General features: G+C 42.5%; 1 protein-coding gene across 1 annotated transcript; it reads right to left on the bottom strand.

The window, feature by feature from the left end:
* Positions 1-673: 673 nt before the first annotated feature.
* LOC122910677 (putative serine protease 46) lies at positions 674-25661 on the bottom strand. Its single transcript, XM_044255286.1, has 5 exons — positions 25580-25661; positions 22771-22948; positions 22330-22589; positions 21112-21275; positions 674-928 (listed from the first exon to the last, which is right to left on the bottom strand). The coding sequence occupies exons 1-5, from the start codon at positions 25659-25661 to the stop codon at positions 674-676; spliced, it is 939 nt and encodes a 312-aa protein (XP_044111221.1).
* Between the last annotated feature and the right edge of the window lie 734 nt (positions 25662-26395).

Here is a 26395-nt window from a genome sequence, read left to right as displayed (position 1 = left end):
CGGGTGCCGTCACCTCCTACGATTCATCATGGCAAGCACTCCGCCTCAACCCCCTTTTCTCCCCCTCACTCCAACATCCACCTCTGCCAGGGAGAGAAGAGGAACTGGTTGGGTTCTGGAGACACTTAGGGGGATCTGAGTGCTTGGGAGAGGCTCACAGATTCTGGAACCAAGTCCATAAATCTAAGTCAGGTCCCAGAGCTTCTTGGGATGATGACGGATTCTCTTTGGAAGGCCTGAGGGGACTGCTGGTCAGAGACCCAGAGGAGGGCCATGGGGACTGGGGTTGCTGGGGTGGGAGTGGGGCCCACAGAGTCCCACCTGGTATTTGGCAGAAGAGGAAGCTGCTTCCCAGAATTGGGGGGTGGGGAACATGGCAAGCAGTGGCACAGGGAAGCCCCTCAGGGGAAGGCTCCCCTTGAGACAACAGACAAGCCTCTCAGGGCTGGGGAGGCTCTGAAGGGTTCTGGCCCCGGTCAAGAAGAAAGAGGACTTCCATGGCGTAAAACTCAAGAGCATCTTCATTGAACAACTTAAAAACCAGTGGCTCTGGGACCCTTCCCCACGGGCTCTCTGTCCTATTGTCACGTGCTCCCTGGGTCTGCATGGCTCCTGAGGGCAGACCGCGGGAGGAAGAAGGGGCCTCTGGGAGTGCCTGCCCCAGAGACACCGCTCACAGGAGCCACAGGGAGCCCAAGGACACCAGCAGAATGTAGCCTGTGAGGGTGACTGGGCTCAGGAAGGCAGGGCCAGCCCTGTTCATGAACATCATGTTGGTGATCTGCTTCTTGATCCAGTAGGTGAAGTCGGAGGTGCTGGTGTAGATGCTCAGGAGGTGGGGCTGGTTGCAGCTCGGACTCCAGCTCACCACGCCCATCTGAATCCAGGTGTTGTTCACCTGGCAGACCAGGGAGCTGCCAGAATTATCCTGTGGAGCGGAGGAGGGGAGGCATGAAGGAGGCAGCGCGAGGACCTCACTGCAGGTGCTGTGGAAATTCACACCTTCTTGAACCAGATCCTGAGTGCGAGCTGCCTTGGGCTTGTGTCATCCCTGCGAATGTGGCATGGCTAGGAACCTGCTCTGTGACATGGGAGCTCTGCCCTGGGGCCCCAGCTCAGGGTCACACTGGCCTTCCTCTTCATTCTCCTGCTAACTCTTGATCAGAACCTCCACCCAACCCCCGACCCCACCTCTGTGCTCCCTTCAATTCTGGTGGGCCTCCAAGGTGCCACCCTTGACCACCTTACCTTCTATCCCACACTCCTGCTTGCAGAGTGACTATTTGAAATGCAAACCAGCCCCCTCTTTTTGTGTAAAGCAAGTGCAAGTATAAGAATAATGTTAATAACAACAAGCATCAAAAACTCATAACTGTTATGTCTGCTGAGGGCAAATTTATGATTTTTTTAAAACTTCCTCTATGCTCTTCTGTATTATTGAAAAGTTTTATAAATCAGAAAAAGAGCTTTCTCTATACATTTATATACATATATATATTTAATGTGACTCAAACCAAGATTTAAAGAACATAATCTAATTAAGAATGCATGAGACGCTTAAGGAAAAAAATAATAAAACTATACCTAAGAATTAAAAGAAGATTGACAAGCAGGTAAAGATATATTTTGGTTCTTAGGTGAGACGGCTGAAAACAACATAAAAATACCAATGCTCAACGTTTGGCTTTCTGCAGTATGCAAGGCCAGATACCCTACCTGACCTTGCTGTAGATAATTAAATATGTGTGATGTTAAAAATTTCTCATTTTAGGGCGCCTGGGTGGCTCAGTGGGTTAAGCCGCTGCCTTCGGCTCAGGTCATGATCTCAGGGTCCTGGGATCGAGTCCCACATCGGGCTCTTTGCTCAGCAGGGAGCCTGCTTCCCTCTCTCTCTCTCTGCCTGCCTCTCTGTCTACTTGTGATCTCTGTCAAATAAATAAATAAAATCTTTTTTAAAAATTCTCATTTTAAATGCACAGATGAGCTGGCAAGAAAATAAAGACTCCTCAGAGTCCAAAACCCAAGGGAGGGCTAAAACCCAGAGAGGTCAGCAAAGCCCACATGGCTTTGGTCCCAAGGCTATTTGCCAAACCCGGTGAAACTGAGCTTCCATTTCCACAGTGTTCCTCACTGGTGCTGGAGATAAAAGACAAAACCCAGGGCCTGTGCAAGGAGGGGAGCCCAAGGCAAAAACCTCCTGCAAAAAGCTACACCTCCAAAAAAGGACCATGCCCTCTGAGGACAGAGAAACTAGGAACACCTGCCCCTCGTGTGTATTTGCAATTTGAATTCACACTATGTGTGTGATTCCAAAAATCCAACCAAGGATGTCGTTCAAAGTGGTCCTGGGTTCGTCATGTGCCCAGAGAATTCTCACAGAGGACACCCTAAGGAACATTTCCTCACTCTTTAAAGCATCATCCCACACATGGGGAAGTGGAGATACCATGAGCAAGTTCCAGCAGCAGGAAAAAAAAAAAAAAGAGCATAATTAAAGACTTCTTGGCTTGAAACGCAGGGATTATCACCCAGGGAAGGTTCAGTGTTTCTGGAAATGCAGCACTATTTCATAGGCTTGGGAGGGAGGCTGTGGGTGTTGGCTGTGTTTATCTCTATTCTCTATATATGTTCTATAAATATGCTTTTGTCTCTTCAATAGAAAGCAAAAATTATTTTAAAAGATAACAGTGTCAATCCTCCTTACGTCAATCTCTAAAGTTCAAACAATTCCAAATAAAATGTCAGATGGATTTTTTTTTCAAGACCTTGATGATCTGATTCTAAAATTGATATTGAAGGGTATGAGTCCATGGATTCTATGACAGGTCTGAGAAAGAAGAGCAAATGGGAGAGTCAAGCTGGGGGCAAATTTGACCCACCAGAGTTAGATGTATTTCAAATCTGTAATTACAGAAACTGTGGTACTGGCATAAAAATAGGAAAACAGACAAGTCGTGCATTGGAGAGCCAACCCAATGCCAGCACGTGAGAAGATGTAGCACGTGCTCCAGAAAGCTCTGGGAAAGGAGATCTCTGTGGCAATGGTGGGAAACTGATGAAGAAAAATAAAGTTGGATCCTACCTAACAAAACTCTAGAGGAATTAAAACTCTCAACGTGAAAAGTTAAAGGCTCATTATAAACATGTAAGCCATGACTTTACCTTGAGATGAAGCCCATGTTTTAAAATGAGATTCAAAGCCCAAAAATTGCAGAGGGGAGATGTGTTGGGCTTAATTACATCAAAATTATGACTATTCAGTGAAGGACACTGAATCTCATTGAAGATAGATGATTAATTAAGATAGGGCATTTACTCTGTTTAAAACCAGGGAGAGGTCAATATTTAATATATTGTAAGGACACCCTGAATGTTAACAAGCAGAGAAAGAGAATTGAGAGACTGGGGAAGCTGGCAGAGTAGGAGAATCCTGGGCTCACCTCACCCCATGGATAAACCTAGATATCACCCACATCAGAGAAAATAAACCAGAAAATGACCCAAAGACTGGCAGAGCAAACTCACCACAGCTGAATATAGAGAAGAAGCCACATTGAAGAGGGTAGGAAGGGTCAGACCCAGTCAGGAGCCAAACTGACCTGTAAGACTGTCTGTGAGAGGGGGGAATGCCATAGGTGGAGGGAGGAGAGAGGAATCCCTCAGGCACAGGGGATTCCCTCTGTGAAGACAAATGTCCATATCATTTGGCTTTGAAAACCAGAGGGACCTAACTTTGTGAGTTCTTACAATCCATGGAGCTTAACACCTGGAATTTTAAAAAATCAATGGCTCAGCTCTGAGAGAGCCAGAGGGTCATAGGAAGTTGAGCCCCTGCTCTTAAAGAGATAGCATAACAAACAACCATGGAGATACAACACAGAAGCAGCCGTTTAAAAAACACCTAGCATATATGAGAAGGAGATTTATTTACTAATCTCAGAGTGCGTGCTGGAGAGGACGGGATTTGGGGGAGACTTCTCCAGGAAGAAAAGACCCAGCAGGTGCATTTCTCACCCCCACCCTTTCAGCCTAGATACATGGACACTGGCAGGAATCAGCCCCTTGGGAACCCTCTCCATCTAGTTTCCTAAGAGTGCATCCACATCCCACTCCTCCATCTGAGCTGGCCTCAGTGGAGTTTTCCCAGGCAGCTGCAGATCATCTTCCTGCAGTGGGCCAGCACAGACCTTGGTGGCACTGTGCAACCTGCACCACAGTCTCACCTCTTCCAACACACCCTTGGCAGGAGACCATCCAAAGCAGTGCCAAAAGCTTGGCAGGGTGCAGCCAGGCCAACAGGGTCCAGCACCACTCCAAAGTGACTAGCTCTGGGGAGAGGGGAAGATAACCACACATACCAGTCAGACATCAGGGGGCAGACATCAGGACTGACTACAGGCCCCACCCACCAGTGAAAGTTTTCAGGGGACAACACCTAAAAAGAGCATCCTACAGTTCAATGCTACTACAGTTCTTGCAAATACCTGGTCTGACTTAACTCAAGCCCATGGCAGCCCCAGACTGACCCAGTAACAATATAGGTACCAAATCCTACCCATAGCAGGTGAAGAGAGCCATTGCAGATCACTGGACTGGAGGTAAACATGGCTCAACCACAATAGTAGGGTGCACACAACACACATAGGAGACACTCCTGAAGTGCCAAGTTCTCGTGAACTGGGAACATTGTACTGAGGGCACTACAAAACATCTTCTTCAGAAATCTCCTATTTGCAATAGCAGGAAGTGTAGCTGACTTTCCTAACACTTAGAAACAGACAGAGAGTTAGACAAAATGAGACAGAGGAATATGTCCCAAGCAAAAGAACAGGACAAAAATCACAGCAAGAGACCTAAACAAAATGGAGATAATATATTTAAAGTAATGGTCATAATAAAGCACCTGGGTGACTCAGTTGGTTGAGCACCAACTCTCGATTTCAGCTCCAGTCATGATCTCATGGTCATGGGTTTGAGACTGTGTCAGTCTCTGTGCTCAACAGGGCAGTAGGGAGTCCATTGGAGATTCTTTCCCTCTGCCTCACTCTTCCCGCCCCACCCCCCACCCCACTCCATTCATGTGCTCGCTCTTGCTCTCTCTCTCTCTCTCAATAAATAAATAAATCTTAAAAAAATAATAATAAAGGAATGGTCATAAAGATACTCACTGGATTTGAGAAAAGAGTGGAGGACCCCAGTGAGTCCCTCAGCAAAGAAATAGAAGAGATAGAAAACATAAAAAATAACCAGAAATAAAGTCAATAAATGAAATGAAAAATACACTAGATGGAATTTATAGTATATTAGAGGAAGCAGAAAAATGGGTCAGTGGCCTGGAGGACAGAAAAATGGAAAGCAACTAAGCTGAACAGGAGAGAGAAAAATAATAATAATAAAATAGATTAAGGGAACTCAGTAACATCATTAAGTGTAATAACATTCACATTATAGGGATCCAAGAAGGAGAAGAGAAAAAAGGAGGGACAGAAAATATATTTGAAAAAATAATAGCTGAAAACCTCCCTAATGAGCTTCCCCCATGAAGAGCTCCTAATAAGATCAATTCAAGGAGGTCCACACCAAGACACATAGTAATTAAAATGGCAAAAAGTAGTGAAAAAAAGAAAATGTTAAAAGCAGCAACAGAAAAGAAAACAGTTATACACAAAGGAAACCCCATAAAGCTATTAGCTGATTTTTCAGCAGAAACCTTGAAGACCTATATATTGATATATTCAAAGTGCTGAAAGGAAAAAAAAATCTACAACCAATAATATTCTATCCAGTAAGTCTACCACTCAGAATAAAAGGAGAGATAAAGAGCTTCCCAAACAAACAAAAGTTAAGGAATTCATGACCACTAAACCTGCTCTACGAGAAATATTAAAGGTGACATTTTGGTAGAAAGGAAAAACCATAAGCAGGAGTAAGAATAGTAGGAAGCACAAAAGCAGTAAAATAACTATATCTTTAAAATTAATCCAAGGACTCACAAAATAAAAAGATGTAAAGTTTGACACCATGTATCTAAAACATTAGGTAGGGGAGAGAGGAGTAAAGAATGGGTTCAAACTTAAGTGACCACCAACTTAATAGATACTGCTATATGCAGAAGATGTTACATACAAATCTGAAGGTAACCACAAATAAAAAATTGATGGTAAATATGCAAAAAATAAAGAGAAAGGAATCCAAGTGTACCACTAAAGAAAGCCAGCAAATTGTGAGACAGCAAGAGAAGAAAAGAACAGAAGAGAATTACAGAAACAACCATAAAACAAGTAACAAAATGGCAACGAGTACATAACTCTCAATAATGACTTTGAATGTAAATGAAGTAAATGCTCCAATCAAAAGACATACAGTGAAGAAACAGACAAAAAAGCAAGAATCAGGGGCACCTGGGTGGCTCAGTGTGTTAAAGCCTCTGCCTTCGGCTCAGGTCATGATCCCAGGGTCCTGGGATTGAGTCCTGCGTTGGGCTCTCTGCTCAGCAGGGAACCTGCTTCCTCCCCTCTCTCTCTGCCTGCCTCTCTGCCTACTTGTGATCTCTGTCAAATAAATAAATAAAATCCTTGAATTAAAAAAAAAAAGCAAGAATCATCTAAATGCTGCCTACGGAAGACTACTTTCAGATTTAAAGACACATGCAGATTGAAAGTGAGGGGATGGAGAAGTACTGATCATGCAAATAGAATTGAAAAGGAAGCTGGAGTAGAGAGAGGGTTAAGGGAGACTCCAGAGTGTCCACCCCAGTCTCCAGATCCCTGACAGTTTGGAAGTGGGGACCCTGTTCCCAGGAGACCAAAGGAGAGCAAAGTGGTAGGGCTTGGCAAGATTTAAATCAAATCAATTTAAATCTAGACTTCTAATCAGACAGTGCATGTAATAACTAAAAGTGACTGCCCAAAGTGATGTTTGAGGGAGGGAAGAAGCTTTGACATAAGGCACATTGGATAGAGGGGGTGGACAGAGATTTGAAAGAATAAAACCATTTAGTGTGGATTCTCTAACAGATTGAGACCGCTCAACAAACAAATACAGGAGGGAATGAGTAGCACAATGTCATTTATGCACGTGAAAATACACATACATCAATACTATGCATTTTTCAAAGATACAGGCATCTTTAAAGATATGTAATAAACAGATTTAAGTAGGTGCCTTTGCAGAAGAGAATATGGATGATGAAGGGGAAAATCAAGACAGGGATAATCCAGCTAATGATGATAACATGAGGAGCCTTACCTGAGAGAGAAGATTAACTGGACTCCAAGGGCCCAGAGACAAAGAGAACTCAGAGACAATAGTGTGGAGAAAGACATTTTCTTACCACAGTGAAATAAAACCAGAGCCCATAACAAAATGTGAACTACCCTAACAAAGGAAAATAAATTAACTTTCAAAAATGTTAAAGTAAAAACAGAATTAAAATCTATGATTATTATGTAGAGCGATAAGAAAAACACATGTGGCCAAGCCCATGGCATATGGGCTTGAATTTCACATTGAGGAGTCTTGGTCTAAATATTTTCCTCAAACAAGAGAGAATGAAAATAATTTATTCATTATTGTTCTCAGTTATGTATTAGCTCACATTCAGCTCAAGACACTTGAAAAGGAATTAATAAAGACAAAAAAGGGATAATCTGTGCAGTAGAAAGCAGAAAATCATCACCTTGAGAAATGAAATCAATAGGTTGTTCTTAAAAAAAAAAAAAACAGAATAGATAAGCACCTTGTAAATCTTGCCAAGAAGAACAGAAAGGGAAGGAAAATGCAAATACTTCATGGTGTGAGTAGAAAAGAGGCAAGAACCGCATCCTGGGAAAATACACTTCTTCAGAATCTGAAGAATGTTTGTAACCTCCTCTTTGTGGATTGAAGTTCTGGATGAAATGAGTAATTTTTAAGAAAATGCAAATCACATAAGTCCAATAACCACGGGCAAAACAACTTAAAATTGTGCCCACAACCTACCCCTCAAAGGAAAACAGGCTCACGTGGTTTCATAGGCAACTTCTATCCAGCATTCAAGGAGCAAATCTTTTATGTTGTTTCAAATGTTCCAGAACATGGGCTAACATTTTTCAAGTGAAGCCTAGTCTCGATTCTTTACAAATCTTTTATGTTGTTTCAAATGTTCCAGAACATGGGCTAACATTTTTCAAATGAAGCCTAGTCTCGATTCTTTATCTTGATACAGGAGGTGACCTCCTCAGCATGCCTTAAAAAGGAGCCCAGCCTCACTGGAGGAAGAAAACAAAATGCAAAGGGCAGGTGGGTCATGATGCATGGATGGCTGTCCCAGGACATTTCCTTCCCAGGCCAGTACCTTTCCTGGGCCTTGCACCCACATGGCCCTGTGTCTGGCCCAGGGCCCAGCACGGGCTGTCTGTTGGATGAATAAACAAATTAAACATGTTCTTAAAAAAGGATATTATAAATCTGAATCTGACAGATGAGTGAAGCAGAAGGACACGGTGAGCAGAGAAAGACATCCTGGCGAGCAAGGCGGACAAGAGGAGTCTGCTCTCGGGGCTGACTCGGCAATTTGATCAGAGTGAGGAGTCATCTTGAGAGCTGCAGAAAATGTGTCTTATGAAGCAAGGCATTCAGTCTTGGAATAAAATGCTAGAGCAGATCAGGAAGGAACGTCTCTTTCCCTGATAGATGATATGCCACATTAACATCGTGTTTCGTGATGAAGTGTGGGGAGAACATCTGTGAATGCCAGCAACAAGATAAGGCCCAGCTACAAATTCCAGGTTGTTTGGGGGAGACATGTCCAAGGGAATGAAAAAACCAAACATCCTGAAAACCAAAGAGGTAAAATCATTACTAATTACAGCTCCTGGGATTGTAGGCCTGCACAGCCAGAGAGAGTCAACTAAAAATTCTTGGATATAACAAAAGAGTTCAGCTCACTCTTTTCAACAAGATATTTTCAACAAGAGGATGAGTCTGGGGGAAGGAAATAAAGAAAGTGAAAATGAAGGAAGGTCTTGTCCTGCTAAGGAAGAAGCTGTAGACACTGATGGACACTATTTTGTTAATTCAAGGCTAAATATGTGTGTGGGAAATATAAAGTGACCAGTAGCAGCATGAAATTGAGACATGACAACTTCTAAACCATTACAGCAGAAAAGTAGAGTGGAAAAAAAAAATCAACCAAAAACATAAGGAGAGGGAACAAAAAGAAACATTCTTCTTGGTAAATGAATTAAAGGATATGCTCCCAGATATGCTGACAAAAACAGCATCCAGCTCTATGCCATTTAACAAGAGACACACTCGGGGCGCCTGGGTCGCTGAGTCATTAAGCATCTGCCTTCGGCTCAGGTCATGATCCCAGGGTCGTGGGATTGAGCCCCATGTCGGACTCCCTGCTCGGTGGATAGCCTGCTCCTCCCTCTGCCTCTGCCTCTCCTCGTGCCCTCTTGCTCACTTTCTCTCGCTCTATCTCAAATAGATAAAATCTTTCAAAAGAAGAGAGAGAGAGAGAAACATGCTCAAAACAAAATGGCGCCATATCTCCTGGAAGACAGAGCCATGGAATATAGTTCTTGCACTGCAGTAGACAAGAAAAATCAGAAGTCTACCCATTGGAAAGGAGTTCAAGTGATCACTGCAGATGATTTGTCTCTGGACCTGCAAAATTAAAGAGAATCAGCTAGGTCCAGAAAGAATGCTTGTTACATACACAGATACACACACACACACATACACGCGCACGCACACATGCACAAACCAAATATATAATTCAAGCAGAAAATACAATGAAAGAAAACATACTGCTCACAAGAGATATAAATCATGTAGGCATATTCTTAAGCAGGAGCATGCAGTAACTATGTGGAGGAAACCATAAATTTCTTGCTCTAGACAGAAAGAAATCAAACAAAATAGTCTATTTTCCTTAAGTTAATCTATTAATTTCCACCAAAATCGCCAAAGTTATTTTCTTTTTGACATTCTACTGAGATTGTTCAGTTGGAATGAACATGGGAGAACAGCCAGGCAAATTCTTTAAAAGGAAAATGATGAAGGAGGACTTGTCTGACCACATACCAAAAAAAAAAAAAGGAATTAAAAAGCTACAATAATTTAAGAAGAGTGGAGTTGGCAGAGAAGTGAGACTGCAAGAGTCAGAGACAGACCAAAATAAGATGGGAATGCAGAATATAATAAAGGGGGCATTTCTTTTTTTTTTTAAGATTTTATTTTTAAGTAAGCTCTACACCCAATATGGGGCTCGAACTCACAATCCCAAGATCAAGAGGCACATCCTCCACTGACTGAGCCATCCAGGCAGCCCCTAAAGGAGCCATTTCTAATTCATTGCCAAAAAAAAAAATTAAGTATTCAATAAAAGATTATATTTGGAGGAAAGGCTATATTTGGAGGAAAATAATACATTCCTCCTATCAAACTTCCTGATGAATCGAAATTAAAATATTTAAAGAAAAGAATTAAGAACATGTATGAGTGAATAATTTTATAATCTTAGAGTGGGAAAGGGGCGCCTGGGTGGCTCAGTGGGTTAGAGCCTCTGCCTTCGGCTCAGGTCTTGATCCCAGTGTCCTGGGATCGAGCCCCACATTGGGCTCTCTACTCAGTGCAGAGCCTGCTTCCTCCTCTCTCTCTACCTGCCTCTCTGCCTACTTGTGACCTCTGTCTATCAAGTAAATAAATTGAAAAAATCTAAAAAAAAAAAATCTTAGAGTGGGAAAGGTACTTCTAGGCACAGCACAAAAACCACTATCATCAAGGGAAATAATGATAAATCAAATTTTTAAATAACTCTTTGGAAAAAAAAAGTCCACACTAAAAAAAGGCAAATGATGGACAAATAGGGTAAAATATTGTAAAGCATTTTATAAAGGGTTAAAACTTCCAGCTCCCAAAGCTTTAAATAACTTTTTATTTTGAAGTAGTTTGAGACTCACAAAGAAGTTGCAAGTATATATTTATCCAGATTTACTAATTGTTAATATTTTACCATATTTGTTTTATATACTCTCTCTCCGTGTATGTATGTATGTTTATATAAAAAGTACACATATTTATAAAACATTTTAAATTATGTTGAAAAAGACATGATGTTCCTTCACCAATAATAAGTATAGCATATAATACTCAGAGTTTTTACAAATCAATAAAAACAAAAGTAGTTTAATAGAAAATCAGGAGCAAAGGACCAAGAAAAGTGTTAATGGTCCACTGAACAACTCAAGCATCTTAGTCTGGACACCTTCTGTTCTTTTACAACTTATTTAGAAGTTGAGCTCTTTTCCCTGACCCTGGGTAAGTGGTTGGGCAGAACCAGAAGGCTTTGCTCACTGTGATTAATGTAATCATAGTCGCTATGATGACACAGTCACATAAACATACTTCAATTCAGAAATCAGAATATCCATTCCCACACAACAGTCACGATGCCACACTTAACTGAAAGTAAAATTTCTTCCCACTGCTAGGGCTTTTGGCAAGCAGGAGGCCTGGGAAGGAGGAAGCCAGGTCTACTTTCCCCATTCCTTCCCTTCAGCAACCCTTCCAACCCCATCTTGCTAACCAGTTTTCTAAACCTTCCAAGGTTAAAGCAGGAGAGTGAGGAGGCAAGGGAACCCGCTCATCCCCCAGGCACTTCCTGCTCTCTGGATCTTGGGGAGATTGATACCTGACTCTCTGAGTGGGCCAGCACCATACTCTGAGTGGTCTTGTTGAAACCCCTCCCAGGAGATCTGACTGTGGGACAGGCACCCACCCCCACCCCTGTCCGTTAGAGGGGGAGGAGTAAGTGCACAGGAGCAGCTCTTTCCTGGGAAATTCTCCTCATAAAATCACCTCCCACTTTACCATCTTGATCCTTTGATACACACACACATTGTGGAATGTCAGTCACACAACTACCTTTGAATCCGGATACACAGTATATTTTGATGACTTCATTGAAACTTCCTACTTAATAGCCTGTTGCACAAGCAATTTACAAAATTGCCTAATTTCGGGACGCCTGGGTGGCGCAGTTGGTTGGACGACTGCCTCCGGCTCAGGGCGTGATTCTGGAGTCCCGGGATCGAGTCCCACATCAGGCTCCCAGCTCCATGGGGAGTCTGCTTCGCTCTCTGACCTTCTCCTCGCTCATTCTCTCTCTCACTGTCTCTCTCTCTCTCAAATAAATAAAATAAAATCTTTAAAAAAAAAAAACAAAATTGCCTAATTTCATGAAATTAAAGCAGAAATAAAAGTTTTAGTCTACCAGAGGAACAAAAGTTAAAATAAAATTAATGCCTAATTCTGGTGATGACATAGAGGAAATACTGTTGGTGTTGATATAAATCGATCAAATATTTGAGAAAGCTAATTTGTCAATATTTTTAGAAATTTTAAATGTGCATACAACTGATCTTGTAATTACACTTTTAAAAATTTATTTAGAGAAATATTTGAACAAATGTGCAAAGATCTATGAATAAAGATTTTTACTCTGGCATGGTAGAAAAATACTGAAATGAGTTAATAAGTCTATCAATAGGAGAATGATTATATAGATTCTGCCATATGAGAGAATTGTTGTTCAGTATTTTTTTTTTAAAGGTTTTATTTATCTTATTTGACAGATAGAGATCACAAGCAGGCAGAGAGGCAGGCAGAGAGAGAGGGAGGAAGGAAGCAGGCTCCCTGCTGAGCAGAGAGCCCGATGCGGGGCTCGATCCCAGGACCCTGGGATCATGACCTGAGCCGAAGGCAGAGGCTTTAACCCACTGAGCCACCCAGGCGCCCCTGTTGTTCAGTATTTAGGAAGAAAGGACTGTATTTATATAGACAGTCTGAGATAGCTCGAGATCTATTTCAAGTAAAAGAAACAATTTGGAGAATAAAATTATAATACAGTCTTTCATTAAAGATTAAAAACTAGGAAGAGACCCTAAAACTTTTTTAGAGGTTCATATATGAATAGAAAGAAAGTGTTAAGGATAGAAACTAAGCAACTTAGAGGGGAAATTTCTAGGTAGTTTGATTATAGGAGAGTTTCGTTTCGCAATTTTTTCATTAATGTACTACCTTTTGAAGGAAATGCATTTCCTTTCAAATCACACTATATATATTTTTAAAATAAGGTAGCCATAAAGGAATCACAATAATACAAAATTTAAGAGATGAAACCACATTTAATTAAAAGATGATTTCATGGCTTTAAGTACTTCAAACACAAAACTAAACCTTTTTGCTCAAGAAGATAGGAAAAAAAAATTCGAGCCCAAGGGAAGAAGGACAAAAATTAAGAGAAATAGAAAAGAGTGAGATAAATATTAAAAACTTAACTACATACCAGGCAAGTAGGCAAGTTGCAACATATTTCATGTAATTGGTATTACTGTATGTATTACCACATGTATAACCACATGATGGTCAGAAATTGGTCAGAAATCATTAATGAAACAAACAACCACACGTGTATTTGGGGATGGAAAAAAAACACTTCTAAATAAGTCATGGGTCAAAATAAAATAAGAATGGGAATTATAGAAAATACTTGAAAGTGGATAACAGTAAAAATGCTACATATTAAAATATGTAGCATTAGGCTAAAGCAGTATTTAGAGGGAAATTTGTAGCCTTAAACACTTTTTTTGTTTTTTAAGAATTTACGTTTTTATTTGACAGAGATCACAAGTAGGCAGAGCAGCAGGCGGGAGGAGGAGGGAAGCAGGCTCCTTGCTGAGCAGAGAGACTCATGCCATGACCCTGGGATTATGACCTGAGCCAAAGACAGGGGCTTTAACCCACTGAGCAACCCAGGCGCCCTGCCTTAAACACCTTTATTAGGAAAGAAAAAAGCTCAAAAATACATTGGAGGTCTTCTTTATCCACTCATTTATTGATGGGCCTTTGGGCTGCTTCCATATCTTGGCTGTTGTAAATAATGCAATCTGTGTAGGGATGCATTTATCTTTCCAAATTAGTGTTTTCGTTTTCTTCAGGTAGATACCCAGCAGTGGAATTATTGAATCATAGAGTGGTTCTACTTTTTAACTTTATGAGGAAATTCCACACTGTTTTCCACAGTGGCAGCACCGTTTTGCATTCCCACCAACAGTGCAAGAGGATCCCCCCTTTCTCCACAACCTCATGGATGCTTGTTGTTTCTTGTGTTGTTAATTTTAGCCATTCGGACAGGCATGTGGTGATATCTCATTGCGGTTTTGATTTGTATTACTCTGATGATGAGCGATGAGCATCTTTTCATGGGTCTGTTGGCCATCTGTAGGTCTTCTTTGGAAGAAATGTCTTTTCAGGTCCTCTACTCATTTTCATCAGATTTTTGGTTTTTTTATTGGTTTGGGGTATTTTTTTATGTTGATGGTTTCTTTACATATCTTGGATAATTAACCCACTATAGGAAATATCTTTGCAAATACCTTCTCCCATTCCGTAGGTTGCCTTTTCATTCTGTTGACGCTTTCCTTTCCTATGCAAAAGTTTTTAGTTTGGTGTAGTCCCAATTGTATTGTTTTTGTTTTGCTCTTGTTGGCCTTGCCTGAGGAGACAGATTCAAAAACATAATGCTAAGACTGATATGCAAGAGTTTATTGCCTGTTTTCTTTTAGGAGTTTTATGGTTTGGGGTTCTTACATTTAGGTCTTTAATCCATCTTGAGTTTATTTTTGTGTATGGTGTAAGAAAAGGGTCGAGTTTCACTTATTTGCGTGTAGCTGTTTGGTTTTCCCAACACTACTTATTAATGAGACAGTCTTTTCCTCATTGTCTATTCTTGCCTCCTTTGCCATAGATTAATTAACCATGTAAGCATGGGTTTGTTTGGGGGCTCTCTATTCTGTTCCACTGATCTGTGCCCATTTTTGTGCCAGTACCATACTGTTTTGATTACTCTAGTTTGTAGTATAGCTTGCAATCTGAGACTGTGATACCTCCAGCTTTGTTCTTCTTTCTCAAGTTTGTTTTGTCTATTCTGGGTCTTTAGTGGCTTTTAGGATTTAGGATTTTTTTTTTCTAGTTCTGTCAAAATTCCTGTTGGTATTAAGATAGGGATTGAACTGAATCTGTAGATTCAGTTGGGTAGTATGGACATTTTAATGATTAATTCTTCCAAACTATGAGCATGGTATATTTTTCCATTTATTTGGGTTGTCTTCAATTTCTTTCATCAATGTCTTACAATTTTCAGAGTACAAGTCTTTCACCTCGTTGGTTAAATCTATTCCTAGGCATTTTATTTTTTTTTTGATGCAATCATAAATGGAGTTGTTTTCTTAATATCTTTCTGTTACTTCATTATTAGTGTATAGAAATGTAACAGATTTCTATATATTCATTTTGTATCCTGCAACTTTACTGAATTCCTTTATTCTGTTAGTTTTTTGATGGAGTCTGTAGGGTTTTCTATATATAGTATATCATCTGCAAATAGAAACAGTTTTACTTCTTCTTTACTAATTTGGATGCCTTTTATTCCTTTTGTTTGTCTGATTGCAGTGACTAAAACTTCAGTACTATGTTGAGTAAAAGTGGCAAGAGTGAACATCCTTGCCTAGTTCCTGACCTTAGAGAAAAAGCTTTCAGTTTTTCATCATGAGTATTTTGTGCTGGCGGATTATCATATATGGCTTCTATCATGTTGTATCTTGCCTCAGTACACTTTTTGCTGAGAGTTTTTACTATGAATTGATGTTGAATTTTGCTAAATGCTTTTTCTACATCTAATGAAATGATCATATGATTTTTATCCTTTGGTTAATGTGTTGTATCATGTTGATTGATTTGCAGATATTGAACCATCTTTGCATCCTGGAAAAAATCCCACTTGATCATGGTGAATGATTCTTTTAATGTATTGTTGAATTCAGTTTGTTAATATTCTGTTGAGGATTTTTGCTTCGATGTTCATTAGGGACATTGCTCTATAATTTTCTTTTTGTGTACTGTCTTTGTCTGGTTTTAGTATCAGGGTAGTGCTGGCCTCATGGAATAAATTTGGAGCCATTCTTTCCTCTTCAATTTTTTGGAATAGTTTGAGAAGGACAGGTATTAAATCTTCTTTAAATGTTTGGTAGAGGGGTGCCTGAGTGGCTCAGTGGGTTAAGCCTCTGCCTTTCGTTTAGGTCATGATCTCAGGGTCCTGGGATTGAGCCCCACATCAGGCTCTCTGCTCAGCGGGGAACCTACTTCCCCCTCTCTCTCTGCCTGCCTCTCTGCCTACTTGTGATCTCTCTGTGTCAAATAAATACAATAAAATAAAATAAAAGAATCCAACCTCTTTTAAAAAAAAATAAAAAATAAATGTTTGGTAGAATTCGCCTGTGAAGTCATCTTGTCCTGGACTTTTTTTGAGGGGGAGTTTTTTTTATTACTGATTCATTTTTCATTACTAGCAATCAGCCTGTTCCAAATTTTTATTTCTTCCTCATTAATTCTTGGAAAATTATATGTTTCTAGGAATTTATCTATTTCTTCTAGGTAGGTTGTCCAATTTTTTAGTGTATTATTTTTCACAGTCATCTCTTATAATTCTTTGTATTTCTGTGATGTTAGTTGAACTTCTCTTTCATTTCTAATTTCATTGTTTATTTGAGCCCTCTCTCATTTCCTTGATGAGCCTGCTAAAGGTTTATCGATTTTATCTTTTCAAAGAACCAGCTCCTAATTTGAGTGATCTTTTCTATTGTTTTTTTAGTCTCTATTTTATTTATATCACTCCAATATTTATTATTTCCTTCTACTAACTTTGGGATTTGTTCTTTTTCTTGTTCCTTCAGATGTAAGTTTAGATTGTCTGACATTTTGTTTCTCAAGGTAGACCTGTATATTACAAACTTCTTTTTAGTCAAAGCGTTGTCAATTTTGTTTTTTGCTTTGTTTTGTTTTGTTTTGTTTTGAAAAAACTAGTCATTACTTTCAATGTTACTTTATTGTTTATTTTGGTCTCTATTTTTATTTATTTATGATTTTTTTTGTTATTTCCTTCCTCTACTAAATTTTAGCTACAACTCTTCTTTTTCTAGCTCCTTGTGGTGTAATGTTGTTTATTTGAAATTTTTTTTAATATAAGCACTTATAACATAAATTTCACTCTAACATCTGCTTTGCTGCATCTCATAGGTTTTAGAATAGTGTTTTCTTTATCTTTTCTTTTGAGACATATTTTGACTTGCCATCTTATTTGACCCATTGCTTGTGCAGTAGTGTGTTATTTAATATTTATGTATTAAATATTTAATATTTACATTGTAAACTTTCCAGTTTTGTTTTATTGTTGATATTGTTGGAAAATATCTTTGGTATGATTTCAGTCTTAAATCTGTAATATTTATCTTATATTTTGATCAGAGGGGGTGCCTGATCAGAGTATTCTTCTTTTTCTTTTTTTTTTTAATTTTTTATTTTTTTAATTTATTTGACAGACAGAGATCACAAGTAGGCAGAGAGGCAGGCAGAGAGAGGAGGAAGCAGGCTTCTTGCTGAGCAGAGCCCAATGTGTGGCTCAATCCCAGGACCCTGGGATCATGACCTGAGCTGAAAGCAAAGGCTTTAACCCACTGAGCCACCCAGGCGCCCCTATTCTTCTCTTTCTTATATTTTGATCAGAGTATTCTTTCTTATATTTTGATCAGAGTATTCTTCTATGTATTCTTGAGGAAAATATGTATTTTTCTTGGATGGAATATATTCTATACATCTCTTAGGACCATGTATTTTGAAATATGCTTCAAGTAAAAAACGTTCTTGTTGAAAAAAAAAATAGTAACTTTAACTGAGGGTACTCATTTAAAATAAAGCATATCGGGGGCACCTTGGTGGTTCAGTGGGTTAAACCTCTGCCTTTGGGCTCAGGTCATGATCTAAGGGTCCTGGGACTGAGCCCTGCATGGGGCTTTCTGCTCAGCAGGGAGCCTGCTTCCCCCTCTCTCTCTCTGCCTGCCTCTCTGCCTACCTTTGATATCTCTCTGTCAAATAAATAAATAAATAAATAAATAAATAAATAAAATCTTTAAAAAAATAAAGCATATCAGTGGGGAGGTGGGGGCATGGGTGAAATAGGTGTTGGGGAGTAAGAGTCCACTTACCATGATGAGCCCTGCATAATGATGCATAGATTTGCTGAATCACTATATTGTACACCTAAAACTAATGTAACACTGTACGTTAACTATATTGGAATTAAAATTAAAAACAAATATTTTTAAAGAGGAACTGATTTTGCCTCATCTCAAAAATTTTGGTCCATTGCATTTCCATTCTCATTTGTCTCAAGTTATTTTTTTAATTTCCTCTTTGATTTCTTCATTGACCCATTGCTTATTTGGGAGTGTGTAGTTTAGCTTCCACATTTCCATTTTTTTCCAGGGTTTTATTTTATTTTCTTATTTTTTTTGTAATTGATTTCTAGTTTCATACTGTTGTGGTCAGAAAGATGCTTGATAGGGGGCACCTGGGTGGCTCAGTGGGTTGAGCTGCTGCCTTTGGCTCGGGTCATGATCTCAGGGTCCTGGGATCAAGTCCTGCATCGGGCTCTCTGCTCAGCGGGGAGCCTGCTTCCCTCTCTCTCTCTGCCTGCCTCTCCATCTGCTTGTGATTTCTCTCTGTCAAATAAATAAATAAAATCTTAAAAAAAAAAAAGAAAGATGCTTGATAGGATTTCAATCTTCTTAAATACACTGAAACTTGTTTTGGGGGCCTAACATGTGCTCTATCCTGGAGAATGATCTATCCTGGAGAACGTGCACTTGTGCACTTGAAAAGAATGTGTATTCTGCAGTTTTTGGATGGGATGTTTTATATATAATATATACATTATATATACACCACATATATATACACACACACATACATATATATTATATATATAAAACATTCAGCAGCGTATATACTATATTAAAGTCCATCTGACCTAGTGGGTTGTTTCCTTGCTAAATTACCCCAGAATTGTTGTACTACTGTTAATTTCTTCTTTTACATCTGTTAATACTTGCTTTATGTATTTAGATGTTCCTATATCGGGTGCATAGATATTTACAATTGTTATATCCTCTTGTTAGGTTCATTCCTTTATCATTATGCAATCCCCTTCTTTATTACATTAGGGCTTTTAAAAATTTCTTTTGTCTAATATAAGCATTGCTACCCCAGGTTTTTTTTCCTTTTTGCTTCAGTTGCATGGAATATCTTTTTCCATCCCTTCACTTTCAGGTTGTATGTATCTTTAGTTCTGAAGTGAGTCTCTTATAGGCAGCATATAAATGGGTCTTGCTTTTTTTTTTTAAATCCATTCAGTTAAGTGGAGCACATTTAGCCCATTTACATTTAAAGTAATTACTGATAGTTATATACTTACTGCCATTTTGTTCATTGTTATCTGGTTGTTTTTATAATTCTTCTCTGTTCCTTTCTTCCTCTTTTGTTCTCTTCTCTTGAGATTTGACGACTTTCTTTGGTGTTGTGCTTGGATTCCTTTCTCTTTGTGTGTTTGGGGGGGTATTTATTTTTATTTTGACTTGTGTTTACCATTGAGGTTCATAACATCCTATCTCTATAACAATCTATTTTAAGTTAACATCACTTAAGTTTGAACATATTCTCAACACTACATTTTTATGCCCCCATCACCTCCACATTTTGTGTATATGATGTCTTTTTTTTTTTTTGCAATGGATGCCATTCGGACAAATGCAAGTCCACATGAGGAAATAAATAAAAATAGTTCTCTCTCAGTCTTACACCATTCACAAAATGAATGCCTATGGATTTAAGATGTCAATGTAAACACAAAATTTCCAAACTTTTAAGAAAAAAATAATACGGGAAATGTCTTTATGACCTCAGGAAAAGGAAAGATTTCTTAAATAAGATGCAGAAAGCATAAAGCAGAAAGGAAAACATGGATCTACATTTGATACCATAAAACCTAAACTTGGGGCACCTGGTTGGCTCAGGAGGTTCAGCCTCTGCCTTCGGCTTGGGTCATGATCTCAGGGTCCTGGGATCGAGCCCCACATCGGGCTCTCTGCTCAGTGGGGAGCCTACTTCCTCCCCTTGCCTGTCTGCCTGCCTCTCTGCCTACTTGTGATCTCTCTCTCTGTCAAATGAATAAATAAAATCTTCAAAAAAAAAAAAAACACCTAAACTGCTCTTCAGCAACAGACGGTGGGAGCATAATGAAAAACTGGGACAAGATACCTGAAATATATACAATGAAGACAGAACCAGTATCCAAAATACAAAAATATAATAAAAAGAAAAAGGTAAACAATAGAAAATGTGCAAAGTAGCTGAAATAGTGATTCATAGAAGAATAATCAAGAATGGAGAACGAGCACGGGAAAAGATGTATAACTGTACTAGTAAGTGGGGACATGCCCACGGCAACCACAATGGTGTACTATCACTCTGTTTCTCACTTAACAGAATGGAAAACGTGTTATAGCCTGCCAGTACCAAAAATGTTGGCAACAATAGGGATGAGCAGAATTCTCAAACGCTGCTCTAAGAATACGGATTCATACAATCACTTTGGAAAACAATTCGGCAAGAACTATTGAAGATGAAGGTACGCACAGCCTATGACCCACAAGTTCCCTGCAGGATACATCCCATCGAGAAATTTTGGAACGTGTAAATGGGGAGATGTGTGTGAGACTACCTAGCAGTGTGTGATATGAAAAGAACTGAAACCTGGGGCGCCTGGGTGGCTAGGTCGGTTGAGCATCTGACTTGATTTCGGCTCAAGTCATGATCTCAGGGTCATGCGATGGAGCCCTGTGTTGGGCTCTATGCTCAGCAGGGAATCTGCTTGAGATTCTCTCCCTCTGCCCATCTCGTTCCCTGTGCATGCACGTACTTGCTTTCTCCCTCTCAAAAATAAATGAATACAATCTTTAAAAAAAATTTTTTTAAAGACCTGAGATGCATTGCCAATTATTACCATTACTGGGGACAAATGCAAAGATTATTTTCTGCCCTATTTTACAGACTTGGACAATGAAGACCAAGGAAAGGAGATTTTCATAAGGTTATATAGTGCCCTGTGAAAAGGAAGACATGGCCCCTGAAAGCCCTCTCCCTGCTCTCACAGGGCCACACACCCCGCACCTGACAAGAGTCCATGCCCCATTCTGAGCTGACACACAGCATGTCCTTCCCAATGAAGTCCTTCTTGTCCTTCAAGAAGAGGAACTGATACTGCTGATGGCAGGTTTCACTGCTTATGATCTTGACAGCCATCTCATGAAGACTGTAGGTGTTCTTTGGGGTTACTGGAGAGAGAGAGAGAGAGAAAGAGAGAGAGAGATCCTTCCTTGTCATCCCTGCAACTGTCCGGCACACCTACAACTTGAAGTTGCCCAGATTCACCAGGGTGGGAGGCAGGGCTGTTTCTTGGGATGGTAATTTGTGAAGGCCCCATCCCCATGCCTGACTTTTGCAGGGTGGGGAACATTAAAAAGACTGAAGCAAAATTATCCCCGGGGGCTCAGAACAACACCCAGGCACTGAATGAGGACGAGGAGAGATTCCTGCAATAATTCAGGTTTCATGAGGGTGGAAGCTAAACTCTGACAGCTCCAAGGCTACCTGGTAAGATGTCAAGACCCCAGAGCCCAAAGTGCACCACCCCTGGAAGGCAGGATCCCACAAACACTCCTCGATTCTAGGACTCGAGGTTGGCACCCACAAAGGCCAGATCTCCAGGAATTATTGGTGCCTGGTGGTAATGAGTATGCATGAATGCTGCCCAAAGCCTTAATGCTTCCTGAGACCATGGCCCATATACCACTTGCAGACAGAGAACCCCATTAATAGCCAAAGATCAATTCCCTGCCATGTTGCAAGTTGTGGGCTTGGCACTGGATTTAACCCCACTTTGGCAACAGAGGTTCATGAAGGTTATGTACGTCTTTTACACAAGAGCCCTGTATGTATCTTCCTAGCAACAGAGGTCAAGGTAATGTGCAGTGTGTGTGAGTTCTCAGGAATGTGTGCTGATGGAGGGAACAAGTGAATAAAGGAATGAACAAAGAGAGGCGCCTGGGTGGCTCATTCAGTTGGGCATCCAACTCCTGATTTTGGCTCAGGTCATAATCTCGGGGATCATTGGGATCGAGCCCCAGATTAGGCTCCGGGATGGTCATGGAGCTTTCTTGGGATTTTCTCTCTCCCTCTGCCTCACCCACCCCAACCCCAGCCCCCACTCACTCTCTGTTTCAAGTAAATAGATAGATAGATAGATAGATAGACTGATAAAATGAGCCCATGCTGGAGTTGTGTTCTGAAGAGTCCAGGGTCTTGGTCCCTCTGCCTGCCTTCACTCACCTCGAGTGCGTTTACGTCCCCACCCGATCACCCAGCACGAAGTTCCGACAGATGGCTTGAATCTGTTGTTGGGAAGGCAGACGGGCTGGATGAGGGGGGACCAGAAGATGTGGTCCCTGAGCTTCAGGAGAGCAATGTCCTGGGATATGAGGTTGCGGAAATCCTCATGAATCACAATGCGGGTGAGCAGGAGCTGAGTGCCGTTGCCTGGGAGGTGCTGGACTCCCATACTCACAGAGTACATTTTGGGGTCCTTGGATCTGCAGGGCCAGGGATAGGAGGCAGGTAGCCAGCAGTGAGGCCAAAAGTGGTTGGAGAGACACAGACTGAGTAGAGCATAGCATCACCAGCCCCCTAGTCCCAGATCCCCAGATTTACCATGGGGCTCCCCCTGGGGCTAGAAAGCAAAGCCCCTGGGACCCGCTGGCCACTCTGACTGACCTGTGCAGGCAGTGTGCAGCCGTGAGGACCCACTGGTGGTGGATGAGGGAGCCGCTGCAGATGTACGCTCCCAGAAACAGGATGCTCACGTGCCAAGGCCACTTGCCTACCTCCACCAGCTTCCCCTTCACCATCTTGCAGGCAGTGTTGGTATGACCACAGGTCTGTATCCAGGGATCTAGGGAAAATGGTAAAAGGGGACTATACCAGCCCAACGCAGATTCTCAAGTGGCCCTCCAACTGCTGTGCACAGCAGACCATCGAGGCAGAGAGCACCACATTCTAGCCACCTCACAGGTGGCCAAGGGAATCTCATACTGCCCTAAAAATGACACCCAAAGACCCAGAGGCAGCAAATGCCCAGCCAGAAAGGACTGGACAGTGATGCCGCCTTGTACAACTCCAGGGCCCACCTTCACAGCCCCGCCCCAGGAGGTGTGCTCTGTGTGACCATAGGTGGAAGTGAGTAGTGATGTCAGTCCCCCCATTGCCCCTTCCTGTCCCCAACAGGGAGGAGTGGGAGGAGAAGGAGCTGCATGGAACTAGTTTGGAGACTGAGATCTTGAATTGGACCGTCTTGCACTGGGATTTAATAACTGAACATCGTTGAGGACAGGAAAGGGAAAAAATGCTACTGCAAGGGTTGGAGACCAAGAAGAAAGACAAATAAGGTTTTTTATGCATATAGCCTGCTGTCACATTTGGGCTGGCCAACAAGCTGTTAACACACAATCACGGATCAGAGGCAAAGCTAGACATGTGTTTACAGCCGTCAGAAGCTGGTATGGTTCCAGAAAGTCTGTTTCCCTCAGTGTGCATGCCAAGCAGATCATCAGGGACTCAGAAGCAGTAACCAAGACTTGTCTTTGCCTAGAGAGGGTCCATGACGCTGGTGGAGGGGTCCATTAATAATCAGACAAGCCTAATAATCTATGGTGGTCCAAATACTTTAGCAGAAACATCTAGTGAGCCCTGCCTCATAGAAGTCCCCCCAAACTATTCAACCATGTCCCAGGGCTCCTGGTACAATGACATGTGGATGGCCACTTCCCTTGCCACATACTTCAGTGGCTGGACACCTTTGCACCTTCCACAGGGGTCCACAGGCACCCTCACGAGGCCCCACATCTCCACGGACTTTTGTCTTGCCTTGTTCTCTCACTGTTCCGTTCTTGCTCATGTCTTTGTCCAGTGGCTTGCTGTCCTATGTTCCATCTCCCCCCAGCAGCGAGCCACATTTCCAGCTCCTCTCATGTGCTATGGTAGGGTTCTGGCTACCTTGTTTCAGAGGACAGCCTGCCCAATGGACACTGTCCCACTCCGAGAGGAAAGAAGAGTTCCAGAAGCCTGCCCTTTCCTTCCTCACAAAGCTGTGGGCCCTGCGGAGCCAGGGTTCTGTACATGACCTTCAGCACCTAAAAAGTGACTGACCCAAGGGCAGGCGTAGGCTTGGCATGCGTTCTCCAGGCTCACATCCATAACAACACCTACTCCAACCTTCTGCCTCAAAACCTCACACAGGAATTGCAGGATTCTGCCTGGAGATGCCAGTCTCCCCCAGATCCGGGGGGAGCCAGGATGGATTGGCAGATCACCCTCCCCGGAGGCCCAGCATCACTAACCCACACACAGGGGACCCTTGGGGGCTCAAACGGACTCCACAGCAGACGACCTCTACCCCTTCTTAGAGCCCGGGAGTCACAGCACACCCACTTACAAGCTGCACCTTGACATCACAGCCCACACTCAACTGCGGCAACAGGAAAATGTGTCTTGGCTCGTTGACCTCTGTCTCTGTAAGGTCACACCCCCCTAACACCCGCTCCCACATCATCATAGGCACCACAGTCAGCTCTGGGGGGGCAGAGCCCACCATCCCTGCCCTAAAACATCCCTGATGTCCAGGGGAAGCCCTGAGTAGGACAATCTCTCACTCACTCACTTTACAAGGCACTGGTCTAAGAAGGGGAGGTGCGCAGTGAGGGAGAAAGAAAGGCGAGGTCCCTGAGTTGGGGAACATGTCCCTACCCACAGACGCTACACCAGCATGCTTCCTGACAAGTGGCTGAGCGGTCAGCCGGTGGGTGACCTGAGCCAGGGCTGCCACGGCCAGATCCCACGTGGCAGCTGAGTGGACTTCTGTCACACGGCGACCCAAATGTTTCACCCGGAAGACTCTCCTGAAAACTGGTGTTGACTCCGGCTCCGCAAGTCGCATAAGTCCCCTGGGCCTCAGTTTCCTCTTGTCAAATGGGGGTACTGTAAAGCCCAGCTCACATGGTTGAGACCATGGGTCAGTAGCATGAAGCCGTCACTCACACCTCACACTGTCCTGGCTCTCCGAGATCGCGCCCCTCACACAAGCTCATCTGGTCCATGGCTGTTAGCTTGTTACCAAAAATTTTTTTTTTAAGATTTTATTTATTTGTAAGAGAGAGAGAGCAAGAGAGAGAGTGAGAAGCAAGTGAGCACACAAGCAGGGGGAGCAGCAGGCAGAGGGAGAAGCAGGCTCCCCACTAAACTGGGACCCTGATGTGGGATTCCGTCCCAGGACCCTGAGATCATGACCTGAGCTGCATCAGCTCAACGGACTAAGCCACCCAAGCACCCCTGTTCCCCAGGTTCTAACAAGGCACTTCCCTCTGGTCGTGGCCACTCTGTGAACCAGAACTCCTGCGACACCCACTGGGTCCCTAGGCTGGCACACCATGCAGGCTGGTAATGATGTGGCCATCAGGATATGGAGAAATTGAGGCATGAGGACAGCACCCCCCTCCCCCGCCTCTCTCCCATGTCCTTAAAGCCTTACCTTCAAAATATAGGGTGTTCCCATCTCTGGCAGAGGCATGTGGCGTTGTGAAGTTCTGAAGATCTCCTGGCCCACACTCCATGGCCAGCAGGTGCCCAGCCTGCACTGGTCCCCAATGGGATGTGGGGGGGTGGGGGTGGGGCAGGGCATCTCCACTATGTGAGAATTCTAGAACTCATGGTTTGTTTATTCACGGTAGTAGGGAGTCGGCCTCTGCCGCAAGGTCGGGGGCTCACCCAGCTGGGACAGAAGCAGGATCCTGAGATCATGGTGAGGGCTGGCCTGTGTGATAATGGGATGCTGCTGCCAGGCCGCTCCCTGGAATGACGCGCCTTAGTGCCGAGCCCTGAGCCTGTGAAGCAGCTGGTATCTGGCTCACGACAGTGCCTCCTGGGCTCAGCCTTGACCTTGATGGTGCTCCTGTGTGCCTAGTCCTGAGCCCACTACAGCACCTGTAGACCCCGGTGCCCAGTCCAGTCTCCATGAAACCCTTCTGAGGGCACCCTGCAGGTGTGGGAACTGAGGCACTGGAAGGGGATGATGGCTAGTTCCTACTGGGGGTACCTGAGCCGGAAATTGAGGTTTCCTTTTTCCCACAACCTTGGCTCCTGGGTAGAGGGAGGCCAGGTGTTCTGGGCCTGGGAACATGACTTTCAGAGAGGAAGAAGTTTGCAGGCCTGGGTCTTCATGAACCAGAAGAAGAAATGCCTTCTTGGGGAGCCCTCCCCAGCACCTCACTGAGGTCCCCAAGAAGGCATTTCTTCTGCTGGCTCATGAAGACCCAGGCCTGCAAGCTTCTTCCTCTCCAAAAGTCAC

This window comes from Neovison vison, chromosome 6 (assembly GCF_020171115.1).
Source record: "Neovison vison isolate M4711 chromosome 6, ASM_NN_V1, whole genome shotgun sequence".
In the NCBI taxonomy this organism is placed as follows: domain Eukaryota; kingdom Metazoa; phylum Chordata; class Mammalia; order Carnivora; family Mustelidae; genus Neogale; species Neogale vison.
The sequence above is the reverse complement of the archived record's forward strand: the minus strand, read 5'-3'. Positions and strand labels throughout refer to the sequence as shown.

Bases quoted from the DNA above. Each gene is read 5' to 3' on its own strand.
- LOC122910677 (XM_044255286.1), bottom strand. From the start codon at position 25,661: ATGGAGTGTGGGCCAGGAGATCTTCAGAACTTCACAACGCCACATGCC. The intron at 21,276-22,329 runs GTGAGTGAAGGC...CTCTCTCTCCAG, and splicing joins GGGACGTAAACGCACTCGAG to TAACCCCAAAGAACACCTAC. The intron at 929-21,111 runs GTGCGGGGTGTG...TCCGCTCCACAG, and splicing joins GGGGCATGGACTCTTGTCAG to GATAATTCTGGCAGCTCCCT.